The sequence below is a fragment of the Berkeleyomyces rouxiae genome (assembly GCF_048999995.1).
Source record: "Berkeleyomyces rouxiae strain 22BRR77 chromosome Unknown BrBRR77_ptg000007l, whole genome shotgun sequence".
NCBI classification, from domain to species: Eukaryota; Fungi; Ascomycota; class Sordariomycetes; order Microascales; family Ceratocystidaceae; genus Berkeleyomyces; species Berkeleyomyces rouxiae.
Window position 1 is genome coordinate 426,303 of NW_027396497.1, and position 14,423 is coordinate 440,725.

Sequence of the window (14,423 nt, forward strand, 5' to 3'; positions counted from 1 at the left end):
CAGGACTGGCCCACATGACTACTGTGAGAAGGAGCCGAAAAAAACAGGAAAGAGCGCATCCCAGGCGCTGCCAGAAGTTTTTTTTTTTCTTTTTTTCCTTTTTTATTTTTTTTTTCTCTTCTTTCCCTACTCCGCAAACGCGTGCCTTCCCCAGACCTGCGCACTCCGCAAACCTTCAACATCCGTCTCCGGTGCCCACGCGGCGTCTTGTTCTCCTGTTGCGCCAGTCACTACCAACATATTCTTCGCCGGGATCTCGCGACACGCCCGCGCCCTAACTGCCGATTTCCGCGCGTCTTGACTCTCTTATCTGTCGCTGTGTATGCCTGCCGACCGCCCTTCGCCGACGCGCTAAACTGCCCTCCATCGGCCACCGCATCTTGTCACCACCAAGACTCGCCCCTTGTGAATCGCCAGGATTGCCAGACCCGAGACATTCTGGCTCTCTGCGCGTACTGACAAATGTTGGTCGTGTTTTGATTAGCCATAATCACTTGCCCGCTGCTTGCACCTCGTCAGCGCCGCCTCTGGCATTACTACCCCCCCCCCCCCCCCTCTTCAACCCTCAGCACGTGCGCTTGTTGTGCATGGCCATACTCTGAAAGCTGCCGAGCCCTACGCAGCACGCGCCTACAGCCACGCCACATGCACACTCCCCCTTGTAACTTCGAGTCGAGTCGTCTCCTTTCCACTGGCACACCAACTTGTGCTAACCCGGCACAGCGCACAATGAACCAGCTCATCTCAACCGGCGGGGACCCGTGGCACTGGAGCCCCCAAGTGCTCGTGGCAGAGCTCTACAACCCCGAAGAACCTTGGTTCCCCATGGATGTCGAGCTTCCTGCCCAACATGACCTGCTCCACTCGTTTATGGGCCTGCGCATCACCGGCCGTGTCTTCCTCACCTGGGGCGACATCCGCCACAACACCTACCCCGAGCTCTTTGCCAACTTGGACATTGCCTTCCTTGATCATCGCCTGTGGCTTCTGGATGCTCTCGAGCTCCTGCAAAACCGGAGCAATGGCTATAGCTCGTGGAAAGCGACGCGTAACATGCGTCTGAAATCAAGGCCGTCCTTGTCCACGCGCCCTTCCATGCCGCCCCAGTCGCCGCGAGAGTCTTTTGTATCTCTTATGCCGCGAACACAACACGTTCAATCCCCCACCCAGTATCATTCGCCCCCGCTCGGCCCAGGAGGTCCACCTTCTACCTATGCTCCGTCCCAGTTCTCTATTGCGCCAACCCAATCGGTGCACGTTCTAGGGAACATGGCCGCCCAGTCGCCCCAGGTGCCTCAGCTCCCACAGCCACAGCCACAAGGGCATACACATTCAAGACAACCGTCGACGCCAAATGTCGAATCTCTGTATCTATTACCTACCGACACTCCTTCCCGGGACCCAACCCCCGAACCTACTTTCCAAAAAACCAACGCCCATAGTTTTCACGTAGAGCCCGTTCCGATGCCCGTGCGCCGTGCTGCCAAAAAGCGCGTGGCACCTGTCATTGTATCAACTCGTAAAGAGGCGCCACTATCAAAACCCAGGCTTTGTCGTCCTTTCCTCACTGGGGGCACATTCAGCCTACGAAACCGCTACCCCGACAGCGATGACAGTTCCGACTCCATCGATGGCGGTTTTTCCATGGTCAACACACGGCCTCATGCCCGCATCCAGCCCCGAAAGGCATACAAGGCCGTGCTTTCTGTCTTCAATGGCCACGCCCCGCTCAAAAGCTTGCCCGATGCCGATTCTGCTAGCAGTGAGGAGGGCTTTGTTGTTGATGGCGACATGGAGCTTGACCTTGGTGACGACGCTGATGATGAGGTCCATAGCGATGATGAAGCCCAGAACCTGCCAATTCTCGACATTCAAAATACGGAGACAGGGCACAATACAGTACTCTCGGATGAGGAAGTTGACCAGATTATTGACGAAAGGATAGCCCAGTTTGTGGATATCTTCAAGTCCAACTACCTTCCTCGGATGAAAGTAAAGGCCTTTGATCTTTGGAACAGTGGCCGGGCTGAGCGTCGTATAGGCAATCGTCTGCGCGATGCCGCTGCAACAGTCACCCATGTCGAGGAGCGCATCAAATCTATCCGTAACCAGATGCACTTGACCAAGTGGCCGTCACGCCAATCACTTTGGCATCAGACCATGTGCTTGGAACTTTCCGTCATTGAGCGTGAAAAAAAGACGTGGCTTATTGACCTCATCAAAGGCCCCCGTCCAAGCAAAGCCCCAGCCACTACCAAGGCGCGAATCAAGCGCAGGAAAATTGAATACACCCCTTCAAATAGTGAGGGGGAGGACATTAGTGACAGCCGCTCGCTGGGCAGCTTCATACTTGACGACAGTGATGAGCCCATGGATCTGCCTGACTTTCATCTTGAAACTGCTGACCTCCAGCCACAGCCCACCGAAGAAACGCCCGCATCAAAACCCCAAGACGCTGAAATGCCGCCAGAAACAGCAGAGGCCGCCGAGAACGCCCATGATTTGCCCATTGAACACACAGAAATCCCGATAGAAACCGGGAATGGTAATGCCGGCCCCGAAACTGAATCTTCCAAGAATGAGAAAATGTTTTGCACCCAATCAGAAGATTCACCCTCAGTCCCTAGTCACTCCCCACCACCTGTTGAAGCCCCGGTCGTCGTTGAAGAGGATGATCAAGTGGGAGAAATGCCGATGGATCTGGATGAGCCAACATCTGCGCCCGAACCTGCTGCCAAAGAGCCTGAAGCCGAAGACAAGCCGCGTGAAGCTTCCGTCTCGCCAGCCGTCCATATCAAGGAACCCGATGACTCTCCGCCCCACCTACCAGCGCACGCCGCATCCCCTTCAGTAATCTGGATTTCTGACGAAGAAGAGGAAGTAGCCCGGCCTGTAACCTACGACTTGTCATCATGGAAGGACATTCCAGTCTGGTTCAAACGTACTTTGCCCAAGGAAATCTTAGAGACCCACGGTGACATGGGCCGCGCTCTCGTCGGCGCGATTCATGGCATGTCGGCTGGTCTCCGGCAAAAGCTATTTGCGACAATTGCAGAGTGCAAGGGTGATTTCAACAATATCTGGAAGTTTGTCATCATCGAGACCTCTCCAGAACCAGCTGTTCCAGTAGCTGCGATTGGCCTTCTCAAGTGTGCAATTCAAGGAAAGTTTGAGAAGATTGGAATCGACAAGTTCCAGAGAGAGAAACTCTCCATCATCGGCTCCCTCAGGCAATACCACAACAGCGTTGAGTCCTTTTTCCGTGCACTCGATGACATCCAAGCCGGGTTCCCTCTGACTCCCGATGATCTGGCTGCTAGCGGCGAAGAGTCACAAGAAGAAGATCTGGTTACAGATCAAGGCAACGAGCCCACAAAGGCAAAGAACAAACGTTGCTACATACCCAGGGCTAGGACCTCAATATACAAGGAACGCATGTTGCGCGAACAAGCGCGCTGGGATGAGAAAATTGAGTTGGCGAAGCGATCAAAGCTACAGGCCCAGATTATCCCGAGCTCTAAGTCTCGTTTGATCATCAACATGTCCAAGAAGGAACACGAGCCCTTCATTTATATCCCGGACAGTGTTGCCAATGCAACTTCCGAAATTTACGATCCGCAAATTGAAGGTATACGTTTCATCTGGGATAACGTAGTGGCCAACGATGGTAAAGTATCGAGTAACGGCTGTATGCTAGCCCACACTATGGGTCTGGGAAAAACAATGCAAGTTATTTCCGTCCTGCTGGCGATTGTCGAAGCCACCCATTCCAACGACGAAGCCATTGTAGCCCAAATTCCAGCGCAATACCGCCGCAACCGCTTCCTCATCCTCTGCCCTGCGCCTCTGGCTGACAACTGGGTCAATGAGATTGAACGGTGGTGTGGTAACTCCATGATGCCGCAGGTCTTCGATGTATCTCGTATGAAGCCTGAACAACGTTTAGCAGTGGTGAGGAAGTGGAGTACCAAGAGCGGGTGTCTAATCATTAGCTTCCCTCTATTTGCGCATTTGAAGAAAATGGGGGATGATGTTGCCACGCTGATCATAGACCATGCAGATATTGCCATTGCCGACGAAGCTCATACTATTAACCAGAAAAAGACGAATACTCGTGTTGCATGCGATGCAATCCGGACAAAGGCTAGAATTGCACTCACTGGCTCGCCCATGACCAACAACACCTTAGAATACTACCACATGGTTGATTGGGTCGCGCAGAAATACCTGAGTACAGAGGATGACTTTAAGATTTCTTACGCAAACCCCATAGAGGAAGCCAACGTTGTCGATGCCACGCCCAACGAGAAGTACCGGGCTCGCCAGCTGCTCAAGCGCTTGACTAAGAAGCTACGTCACAAGGTGCACCGAGCGACTCTTGATTCCTTGCCGGCCAATGTACTTCCGCGCAAGCAAGAGTACATCATTGGCTTCCCACCGCTCGAAGGGTTGCAGAAGCGGCTGTACTCGGAGTATGTCAGGCTGCACGGTGAACGGCCCCGACATCTGGAGTTTGGCGCCTTGGACAACCTGTCATTGATTCTCACGCACCCAAGGTGCCTTCACTTGAAACTCATTGGCCCTAAGAGGTACCGGAAGAGCGGTGGCCGGGAGCCCGAGATTGTAGAAAGAGACAAACTGCCTCGGGAGATGTTGAACACGCTGATGGATATCCTGAATTCGGAACCCAATCTTGATGACATCAATCTGTCTTGGAGAACACGCCACATTTTTACCATTCTTGACGAGTGTCGCAAGATTAAGGAAAAGGTGATAATCTTTTCACAGTACCTCGACGTTTTGGACTTTTTCCAGTCGTTGTTTATTCGTCAGAACCGCAAGTTCTGTCGCATCGATGGCTCAACATCCAACCGTGTGGAGATGGTGGACCGCTTCAACAGAGAAGATTTCGAAGTTTTCCTCGTCTCCACTCGGGCTGGTGGCACTGGTCTGAACATCCAAGGTGCTAGTCGCGTTATCCTGGTCGATTTTAAATACAATCCCATGTGGGAGGCACAAGCAATAGGACGCGCATATAGAATCAATCAGACGCGCGATGTCTTCGTCTATCGCTTTGTTGGATGCGGGTCTTCAGAGGCTACCATGTTCCAAAGAGCCATTTTCAAGATGCAGCTTACGGATTCCGTCGTAGACGACAAGACTCCGGTTGTGCGGTCTCAGCTGCGCAAGGGCTCGCATGTTGTACATCTGACCCCCCCTGTCTACCTGCCCTATGACCAGTTCCTAGGCGTCGACAGCGTTCTCGATAAGCTCATCACGGAGCCTTCTAACCGAAGTGGCGTGGTCTATGTTGACCACACGGATACCTTTGCAGAGCCGGATAAAGAGATTTCTGTTTGTGCGGATATCGCCAAGTATGTGAGCGATGAGCTCCGTGCTATCGATGAGCGGGAGAGCAAGGGGATGCACGCTGTTCCCCATGCCCTGCCTCATCTCAAAAACTCGTCGTCTGGACTGGCCGCCCGGTCAACAATTGGTTTTTCGCAGGCCTCAAAGCCCGATTCGCTGGCAGCGTCGCATGGGCATAAAGAAGTCGCAGGCGGGCCAGCTACTCAGGACAAACAGGCCCCTGTGCCGTACCATGAATTGCCTCGATTGGTCCGGCTCCAGATGCTGGCCAACGAATCCAGCTCAATGCCGGCCTATAGTACACAACTACCTTTGACTTTGGACGGTTCTCCGGGTACCGAGTTCCCTGAGCATAAATCATTCCGTGAAAATCTGGTGCGTTGCTTTGGCAAGGTGGCACTCACATCAGATGGGATTATCGGCAGCAACATTAGCACAGACCAGACTATCACGCGGGCCATGATCATTGATGATTACCTTTTCATGAATATAAAAGGCGATCTCCCGCGAAACATGCGTGAAAATCTGCTCTTGGAGCTCATGCAGCAGGACCGCTTCGCCCTCGCCGTGTTGGAGCAGACACACGGTCTCGACAACAACACGATTGCGCTTGCTCTTGATAAGGTTCTACGGGAAAAGGCCCATGAACTGGCAAGTATGGACACAGAGGCTTTCCGGCGTCCGTTCCCTGCGGTCCAAGTCCACGAGCCAAGCCTGCCTCACCCTACGGCTGCTCCGACGTCTCCGTCTTCTCAAGCTTCTTCGACTCATTCGATTGCCCCAACTGCTTCCATGGCCCCCATTGCTACGAACCCTCTGCCACTTGCAGCTCGTATCACTATGCCGCTAGCTGCTCGTATTACTATGCCTCCAGGCCACCCAGCGGCGAGTCCAAGCGCATCCAGTCCTACTTTGAAGTCCAGTCCAAAGCAGCCTCAGGCCGCCAACTATCCAGCTTCATCATCACAGTCCGCTCCGGCTTCGGGGGCTCCGGCTCATCCTCCTACACCCGGTGGCTACAGAGACAAGCCACATGTCCCAAATCGGCCGACGCCAACTCGCCGGGACCCCAACGTAAGTATTACTCAGCTTCTTCTTAATCAGCCGTGGCGGCATGGCGCACAATCTCCAGAAACATGGGCTAAAACGTCGTCTTCACACACGCAGCATCTGGCACAAATGCAGGGCCGTATCATGGCCAACAACAATGCAGCCACAGACCAACGGTCTCCGACGTTTGGCGGGAACATCCGAGGCCACGCTGAAAAGGATTTTGCGGTGCTGGCAGAGGTGCACAGACGCCGGAACAGAAATTCATTGAATGCGCCACGTGGGCATTCGGCGAGGCCCCCGCCCGGTCATGTGCGACGGTTTTCGTCCTCTAATCAGGGACAGCCGCCCAACAATGGCAAAGACAGGCCGAGCCACCGGGGCGGATACGGGCGCTATTGAAACGTGGATAGTCAGGAAGACGAGGCCGTGTGAATTAATGTTTTGGTGGTATATATGTGGTGGTCTCTATTTTGATAGCCGCCTCTTTTGTTTTTTTGGTGTAAGCCAACCCCCAGGGGCTCCGGCCAATCGGAAGTGTAGCTTTTTTTCATCCTTGTAGCTTGGGGGGATGCTTGTATCAATACGGTCACTGGTGTTTTTTAATTCTAAAAAGTCATGAGGGACATTTGCAACGAAGCATTACAGAAGATTCCGAGAAGAAAAGAAGAGTGAAATAAGGAAAAAAAAAGCTTTGGTCCAGCATGCACGCATCAGTCCACGCAGCAGGGGTGCCACGGTGGGATATTCCGGAGGCGGCCAATGAGGAGCGTTGTGATTCTAAGAAGGGTGGAGCCTTCGCCGAGGTCTTCTAGGAGGCTTTAGCGGGTTGTTAGCAGCTCTTAGTGGAGGGAAGCCTGTAAAAGAGAGGTTATCAGGGTTGAGCACCGAGGGCCAATGCTGACTAACACGCCGTCGGTGGGAGAAGTGAAATCTGCGCTAACTGAGCGAAGGAGCAAAGTGAGGCACCAAGGCCTTCGTTTGTCGAGCGCTCTTTAAAGAAGCAGAAAAAAACATTGGCGATAATTTTCTCTCTCCTTTTTCTTTTCTTTTTTTTTCTTCAGTCGTGATTTGCTGTGTTCTTTTTTTTGGCATTGGAATCTCTGTGTGCCAATTCTTTGTCGTTTTGTCTTGACTAACGACCTTTGCTGCTGCTCTCTAAAAAAAGCCCCTATCCCTTTTTCTTTTTTCTCGCTCCCCCGGTCTCGCTTGCCATGGACGCTGTTCTCCGCCAATCCAAGGCCGTGTGCCCGTTCCTCAAGCAGTCGTCCCCGGCCGCTCTGCGTGCCCTATCGACCTCGGCTCGCCCGCAGGCCGCCATTGCCGCTGCTGCCGCGGCGCCGGCCCGCTGCGGCGGGTCTATGTCCAAGCTGCAGGTCTTGGCCAACCGCTGCCCGGTCATGGGCAAGGCCATGGCTGTCCGCTCGGCCCAGTACAGCACGTCGGCCAAGCCGGCTGCTGCAGCTGCGAAGCCCGCCGGTCTGTACGCCCAGCAGAAGCGTGCGATTCACGGCGGCAAGCCGCAGGGCGCCCGTGAGGCTGATCGGGCCGTGTTCTCCAGCAAGGAGACAGGTGAGTCTTTTGAGCCATAGTGGTGGTGGTGTGTGTAACCCTGTGTCGTGAGACCCGTGTGCTGACTGCTGCTTTCCAGCCCATCACAAAATCGCCAGCATCAACCCGCTGTCTGAGGGCCCCAAGTTCGACTACGAAGGCTGGTACGAACACCAGCTGGACCTGAAGCACAAGGACAAGTCGTACCGCTACTTCAACAACATCAACCGCCTGGCCAAAGAGTTCCCGCGCGCCCACCAGGCCGTTCCCGAGGACAAGGTCACTGTCTGGTGCGCCAATGACTACCTCGGCATGGGCAGCAACCCGCATGTGATCCAGACCATGCACGAAACCCTGGACACCTACGGCTCTGGCGCCGGCGGCACGCGCAACATCTCGGGCCACAACAAGCACGCTGTTGAGTTGGAGGCGACAATTGCGAAGCTGCATGCCCAGGACGCCGCGCTGGTTTTCAGTAGCTGTTATGTAGCCAACGACGCCACGCTGGCTACGCTGGGCAGCAAAATGCCCAACTGTGTCATTCTTTCGGATACCCTCAACCACGCCTCGATGATCCAGGGCATCCGTCACAGTGGAACCACCAAGATGATTTTCAAGCACAACGACCTGGTTGATTTGGAGACCAAGCTGGCTGCCCTGCCCCTTGAACAGCCCAAGATCATCGCCTTCGAGTCTGTCTACAGCATGTGCGGCTCCATTGCGCCCATCGAGGCCATCTGCGATTTGGCTGACAAATACGGCGCCATCACCTTCCTCGACGAAGTCCATGCCGTCGGCATGTACGGCCCGCACGGCGCTGGTGTCGCCGAGCACCTGGACTGGGAGGCCCACGCCGCCGGCCGCCCCGCCGGCTCCATCATGGAGCGCGTCGACATCATCACCGGCACGCTGGGCAAGGCGTACGGCTGCGTCGGTGGCTACATTGCCGGCAGCTCGAAGCTGGTCGACGTTGTGCGCTCGCTGGCTCCCGGCTTCATTTTCACCACGTCGCTGCCGCCGGCCGTGATGGCGGGCGCGCGCGCATCCATCGAGTACCAGATGGGCTACGCCGGCGACCGGCGGCTGCAGCAGCTGCACACGCGGGCCGTCAAGGAGGAGCTTACGGCGCGCGACATCCCCGTCATCCCCAACCCGTCGCATATTGTGCCCGTGCTGGTGGGCAACGCGCGCCTGGCCAAGGAAGCGTCGGACATGCTGCTCAAGGACCACAAGATCTACGTGCAGAGCATCAACTACCCGACCGTGCCCGTGGGCCAGGAGCGCCTGCGCATCACGCCGACGCCCGGCCACACGCGCGCATACCGCGAGGCGCTGGTCTCGGCGCTCGACTCCATCTGGACCCGGCTGGACATCAAGCGTACCAGCGACTGGGCCGCGCAGGGCGGCTTCATTGGCGTCGGTGAGCCCGGCGCGCCCGAGCCGCCCATCTGGACCGAGAAGCAGCTGGGCATCGAGGAGGCGGCGCGCGAGATTGTCGCGAGCGGAAAGGCCAGCGTCAACCAGGTCACTGAGGCCCTTTTGGCGCAGGAGCAGGCGAACGGCGCGGCTACGGCTACGGCGTCGACCACGGCCGCTTAAGCAGGCGGCAGCATGATATCAATGCACATGCGAAACCCGTCGCGTTAAATTTGTCGGCGGTTGCGTGTGCATGGGGCGAATGCGTGGTTTGTTTCGACGGCTTGGACCGCGGGGCCTTTTCCTGGGGCTTCAAAATCGTCGAAAATAAGCAACAAGTCACGCTCCGTGCATTAGGTTGTTGTTGTTGTCGTCTGTTTTTTTTCTGTTCTCCTCCCGTCTTGTCTCTTCTCACCGACTTGTTGCTGGATGATCTTTTCGCGACATGCACTCCCTCGGCCTTGCTCTTTTTTTTTCTCTCTCTCTTGGTTCGGTTTTTTCAAGCTTCACAAAAAAACCAAAAGCACTGACCATCATGACCTCACACCTGCCTGCTTTTCAGCGGCGGGTTTAATCAAAAAAAAATCTAGCCGGTTACCGAATGCCGCACCTATCGTCTCCCACATTCCACACATTTCTGCTCTTTTCTCCTGTTGCCTACTTGCCTTCCTTATTTGCTCAGTTCTTGATTTCGCTGCCAATCCTTTTGTTGCTCTGCCCGACTCCTTCGTCCTCTTTTTTTTTTTTTTGACTCATAAAATAGGAGCCGAAAGCCGGACCACATCCATACTTGGATCGCTCACATACTAGCTAGAATCCATTAGATTGGAAATTGAGACAGGGCTCTGGGCGTCAACGGCGTGCAAGGCTCCTTCAGCACAAGCGAGTTGTGAAGGACGAGACGCCAATTCCACTTGTGGGTTGGCCAATTGTTTCCCTGAGATCTTGGTAGCGTCTGTGGGCGCGGCCACCTGCAATTTCTGCCCTTGGCTGGTAAATTGCGGGAGAAATGCCACGTCCCTCAGTTTTTTTTTATCTCGGAAGCTTAGCGCCCACCCAACCACCACAACTTTTCTTTCGTTTGGAGGAATGGTCTTGGCCACACCATCCCTGGCCAACCCCATCATCTATTTTCTTTTAAACAATACATTTATCAATTTCTTTCGTGGCAGCACTGACTCCTCCCAACCAAATTCACGGGGGGGGGGGCGAGGGGACTTTGCACTCAAGCCAACGACTCACCCAATGTTTTTCTTGGTATCTCTCGGGTTTTTCATGTAGTCCGTGATGTGTCCACTTCTGCTCGTGACTTTGTCCCATATTTATGTCAAGATAGATTAAGGTCTTGTGCGCCGTCGTACTCGTGCGCGCCTAACAGGCAGTTGCCTGGCTGGAACGGTTTCTTGTGCAACCATGACACAAAGTCAGAAGCTCCGTATCACGTGATGTCTACGGCTGATCAAAAACTAATATAAGATTCCCGAGCGAGACAAAGTCGTGGAAGCAGAGAAATGGCACCTGGACTTGGTGACAAAAAGGAAAAGAAAGGATAGAAGGGGGGAGAAAAGGAAAAAAGAAAGAACACCAAATGCCGGCTACCTCTGCATTTCTCGCCGACCGATTCCACCTCCGACATGGACCTTGACTGGTCTTGATTCTTCATCCTCGCGCTAAAGTTGAGCCGTCCCAGTAGACGCAGGCGAACAACGCTTCAAAACCCGTCTCCGTCTGGTCAAAAGCTGTAAGCAGCAGCAGGGCAGAATCCTGCCACAGGCTGTGCACATACATTTGGCCGCCGGAAACGGACCTTTATTTTAGCAAGTTTCTCCGTCTCCGTTGGAGCGCCGCCCCTCGCGATTTCATGGCCAAGGAGGTGGTGGGTGCTGCTGGCAGCTTAAGGCGGCTCCAAGCACATCGGGCAGTAGTGTGGATGCGTATGCAAAGCGAATTATAAACAGCCAGATCTCAGGGACTGGTCCAAGCAGCCGAAAGACAGCTCCCTGCATTGGCAAAAAGGCACATCAACTACTTGCCCCCAACAAGTATAAGCCCCTACTTGCCTACCTACCTACCTGCCGGCCCATGAGAACAGAATGAAAAAATCCTATGCTGTTGCGCGATGGGTTGTTCTTTTCTTGTATCATTCCACATTGCCTCACTGTCATCACCCGTATCTGTCCTGGCCCGTGAAGTAGCCCGAGCTGTCAACTAAACACTCCGCGAGCCCTGGGTTCCGCCCGTTCCCCCCCCCCCCCCCCCCCCTTCCCCAATTACGCCGACTACCCGCCCTACTGGTCCGCAGGCCACATGCTCTCCCGCCGTACTCGCCTTCGCCTATCCGCGTCGTTGCTACACAATTATTTGCTCCCTGCCTAGTCAGCCGCACCACACACGCCCGTCTCACCTCACACACGCCCACTTACATAATAATGCAAGACCAGTCACGCACCAAGGGCCCGCGGGCCTGCACGACTTGCGCCAAAGCCAAGGCCCGCTGCATCCCGGGGCTGCCCGGGGCTGCGCGCTGCCAGCGCTGCCACCGCCTGAACAAGTCGTGCGAGAGCCAGGAGCCCGCGCCGCCGCGGCCCAAGAAGGCGCCCAAGCCCACGCGCGTCTCCGAGCTCGAGCGCCGCCTCAACGACCTGACGGCCAAGCTGCAGGCGACACAGAACGCCGTCGTTGCTGCCGGCTCGCACTCGCCCGGGTCGCCATCGTCCTCGTCGCCGTCGCTAGCGGCGCTCGAGTCCAAAGGCGCCTCTAACGAAACCCACGACGACTTACCGCATAAGCGCCAGAGAAACCTTGGCGAAGCCATCCAGCGAGAACACCACTTTAGCCACATCTTCCCATCCGACGACATTGTGCTGCCGTCGGCAGAAACTTCTTCCGTATCACCCCGTTCGACGCGAGCCGTCCCCCGCTCACCCTCCATGGGGAGTCCGGCCCCGTCCGTCTCCGCACCGTCACTGTCCGCGTCGTTCTCCAAAACCACTCCACTCTCCTCCCTCTCAGTTTCCGCGCCAGCCTCCGGCCCGACGTCTACCGCCACTACCGCCGCCGCCACTACCACCACCACCACGCCAGCCCCCACATCAGCCGCGACGTCGTCACAGAGTGCCTGGCCAATCAGTACGTCGCAAGAGGCGGCAGACCTGCTGGCGGACTTCCGCGCTAACCGTCAGCCGCTGTTCCCATTCGTCATTGTGCCGCCGACCATGGACGCAGCCGAGCTAGCACGCACGCGGCCGCTGCTCTATCGCGCCGTCATGATGGTCACGCTGTTCTACGAGGGCCCGCGGCAGATGGCCGCCATGCAGGACCTGATGGAGGCGCTCGTGGCGGCCTCGTTTCTCGGCAAGCCGCAGCGCAGCCTCGACCTGCTCCAGGCGCTGCAGCTCGTCATTGCCTGGACCCAGTTTGATCTCAACGGCTTCCAGACCACCAACATGATCTTCCTCGCGCGCAGCATCTCGGGCAGCATGGCGCCCAAGGGCGCGGTGCACACGGCCACCGACTCGCGCACGCTCGAGCACCTGCGCGCCTTTGCCGGCGTCTACTACATCAACACGTTGTAAGTTTCCTTATCCCCTTGTCTTGCTCACCTCACCGCCGTTTTGTCTGTGCCGTGCACTAACCCGGCCGCTTGTCTCTCCCCCCGCCATCAGCGTCTTCACCACCAACAAGCGGCCCGATGCCTTCATGGACACGGCAGCCGTCGACAGCTGGTGCTCGGCAATCGAGTTGCAGAACGAGCTCCCCAGCGACGAGCTCCTCGTGCAGCTAATCCGCATCCAGCGCTTAGCCCACACCATCAGCGTCACCGTTGTGTCGTCCAATATCGATTCCTTCGGATCCGGAGTTCCGCCAGCCCCACTCGGCATGGTTCTCCATGGCTTCCAGCAACAGCTGCAGGATTTCAAAGCGGGGCTACCTCCGCATCTTCGCACGGCCAGTAAGTCTACAATCCAACCCTTGACCCTAGCCGGTCCTAAGAACGCCAACCCCGGGCTTTCCACCTACTTACACCAGACCGTCCAGCCACCGTCAACTCCCACATCGCCATCGCCGAGGCACTTCTCTACGAAGTTGCCCTCTCCGACCACATATCCGCACAACTGCTCCCCGCACAACGCATCCAGCTGCTCTGGAACTGCAGCACCGCCATCAAGTCCTTCATGTCGTACCGCTTCCCCGCCGACCGCGACTCGCCGAACAGCCCGCACGAGCCGCCGACGACCATCTGCCTCAGCAGTTACGACTTCACCTTTGCCATTCTGACGTCACTCAAGCTGCTGCTGCTGCGCGTGCCCGGCTGGAACCGGCTGCAGGTGGCCAAGCACCTGGGCCTCGGGCCGGCCATCGACATGCAGGTGCGCGAGATGGAGTTTGTCATTGCGTCGCGCAGCATGCGCCACCGCCAGCAGCAGCAGCTGCAGAAGCAGCTGCAGGCCCAGCTGCCCGGCAGCCAGTTTGTCGGCGCCGCTGGCTGGGGCACCGGCGTGCCGGATCCGCTCAAGCGGCTGATGCTGTCGCTCAAGAACTTGCGCGGCATGCTGGACAAGGAGATGGCCCAGATTGTCCACGAGGCTGAGGCTGCCGACATGGTCGGTGTCGAGTCTGCGGCCCAGAGGCCAGGCGCTGGGCCGGACGCGGGCTTTATCCAGGCGGTGCCGTCGCTGGGGCCGCCGCTGATGAGTAATTTGGCCACGTACCAACAACAACAACATCAGCATCACCAGCAGCAGCACCAACAACAAGGACAGCCTGTCCCCGGCGCTTCGCACATGATGATGGGTGACGACACACCCATGTCCGTCTCCGTGTCCGGCGCACCACCAGCGCCGATAATGCCCGTGGACATGTCACTCCATGGCTTCGACCCGATATTCAATGACATTGAGACCTCGCTCTGGGGCCAGTTCCCGGAAGACGCCATGTGGACTGCGTAGACGGCAGCCAGTAGATGGGCAGACGATTTATTGTATAGAACAGACGGGCAGCAGCGGCGACAGTGTATGAAATGTGTCATTTGTGTA

At 56.3% G+C, this 14,423-nt stretch overlaps 3 protein-coding genes across 3 annotated transcripts; all 3 read left to right on the forward strand.

The window, feature by feature from the left end:
• Nucleotides 1-645: 645 nt before the first annotated feature.
• Nucleotides 646-6,822, forward strand: BROUX77_005897 (uncharacterized protein; the record flags this gene model as incomplete). The annotated part of the gene is made up of 2 exons (XM_073750822.1): nucleotides 646-6,444; nucleotides 6,538-6,822. The coding sequence occupies 2 exons, from the start codon at nucleotides 646-648 to the stop codon at nucleotides 6,820-6,822; spliced, it is 6,084 nt and encodes a 2,027-aa protein (XP_073603767.1).
• An 812-nt stretch (nucleotides 6,823-7,634) lies between these two features.
• On the forward strand, nucleotides 7,635-9,570 carry BROUX77_005898 (uncharacterized protein; the record flags this gene model as incomplete). The annotated part of the gene is made up of 2 exons (XM_073750823.1): nucleotides 7,635-7,992; nucleotides 8,072-9,570. 2 exons carry the CDS (start codon nucleotides 7,635-7,637, stop codon nucleotides 9,568-9,570), a joined length of 1,857 nt encoding a protein of 618 aa, XP_073603768.1.
• A 2,246-nt stretch (nucleotides 9,571-11,816) lies between these two features.
• Nucleotides 11,817-14,336, forward strand: BROUX77_005899 (uncharacterized protein; the record flags this gene model as incomplete). Its single annotated transcript, XM_073750824.1, has 3 exons — nucleotides 11,817-12,958; nucleotides 13,053-13,339; nucleotides 13,417-14,336. 3 exons carry the CDS (start codon nucleotides 11,817-11,819, stop codon nucleotides 14,334-14,336), a joined length of 2,349 nt encoding a protein of 782 aa, XP_073603769.1.
• Between the last annotated feature and the right edge of the window lie 87 nt (nucleotides 14,337-14,423).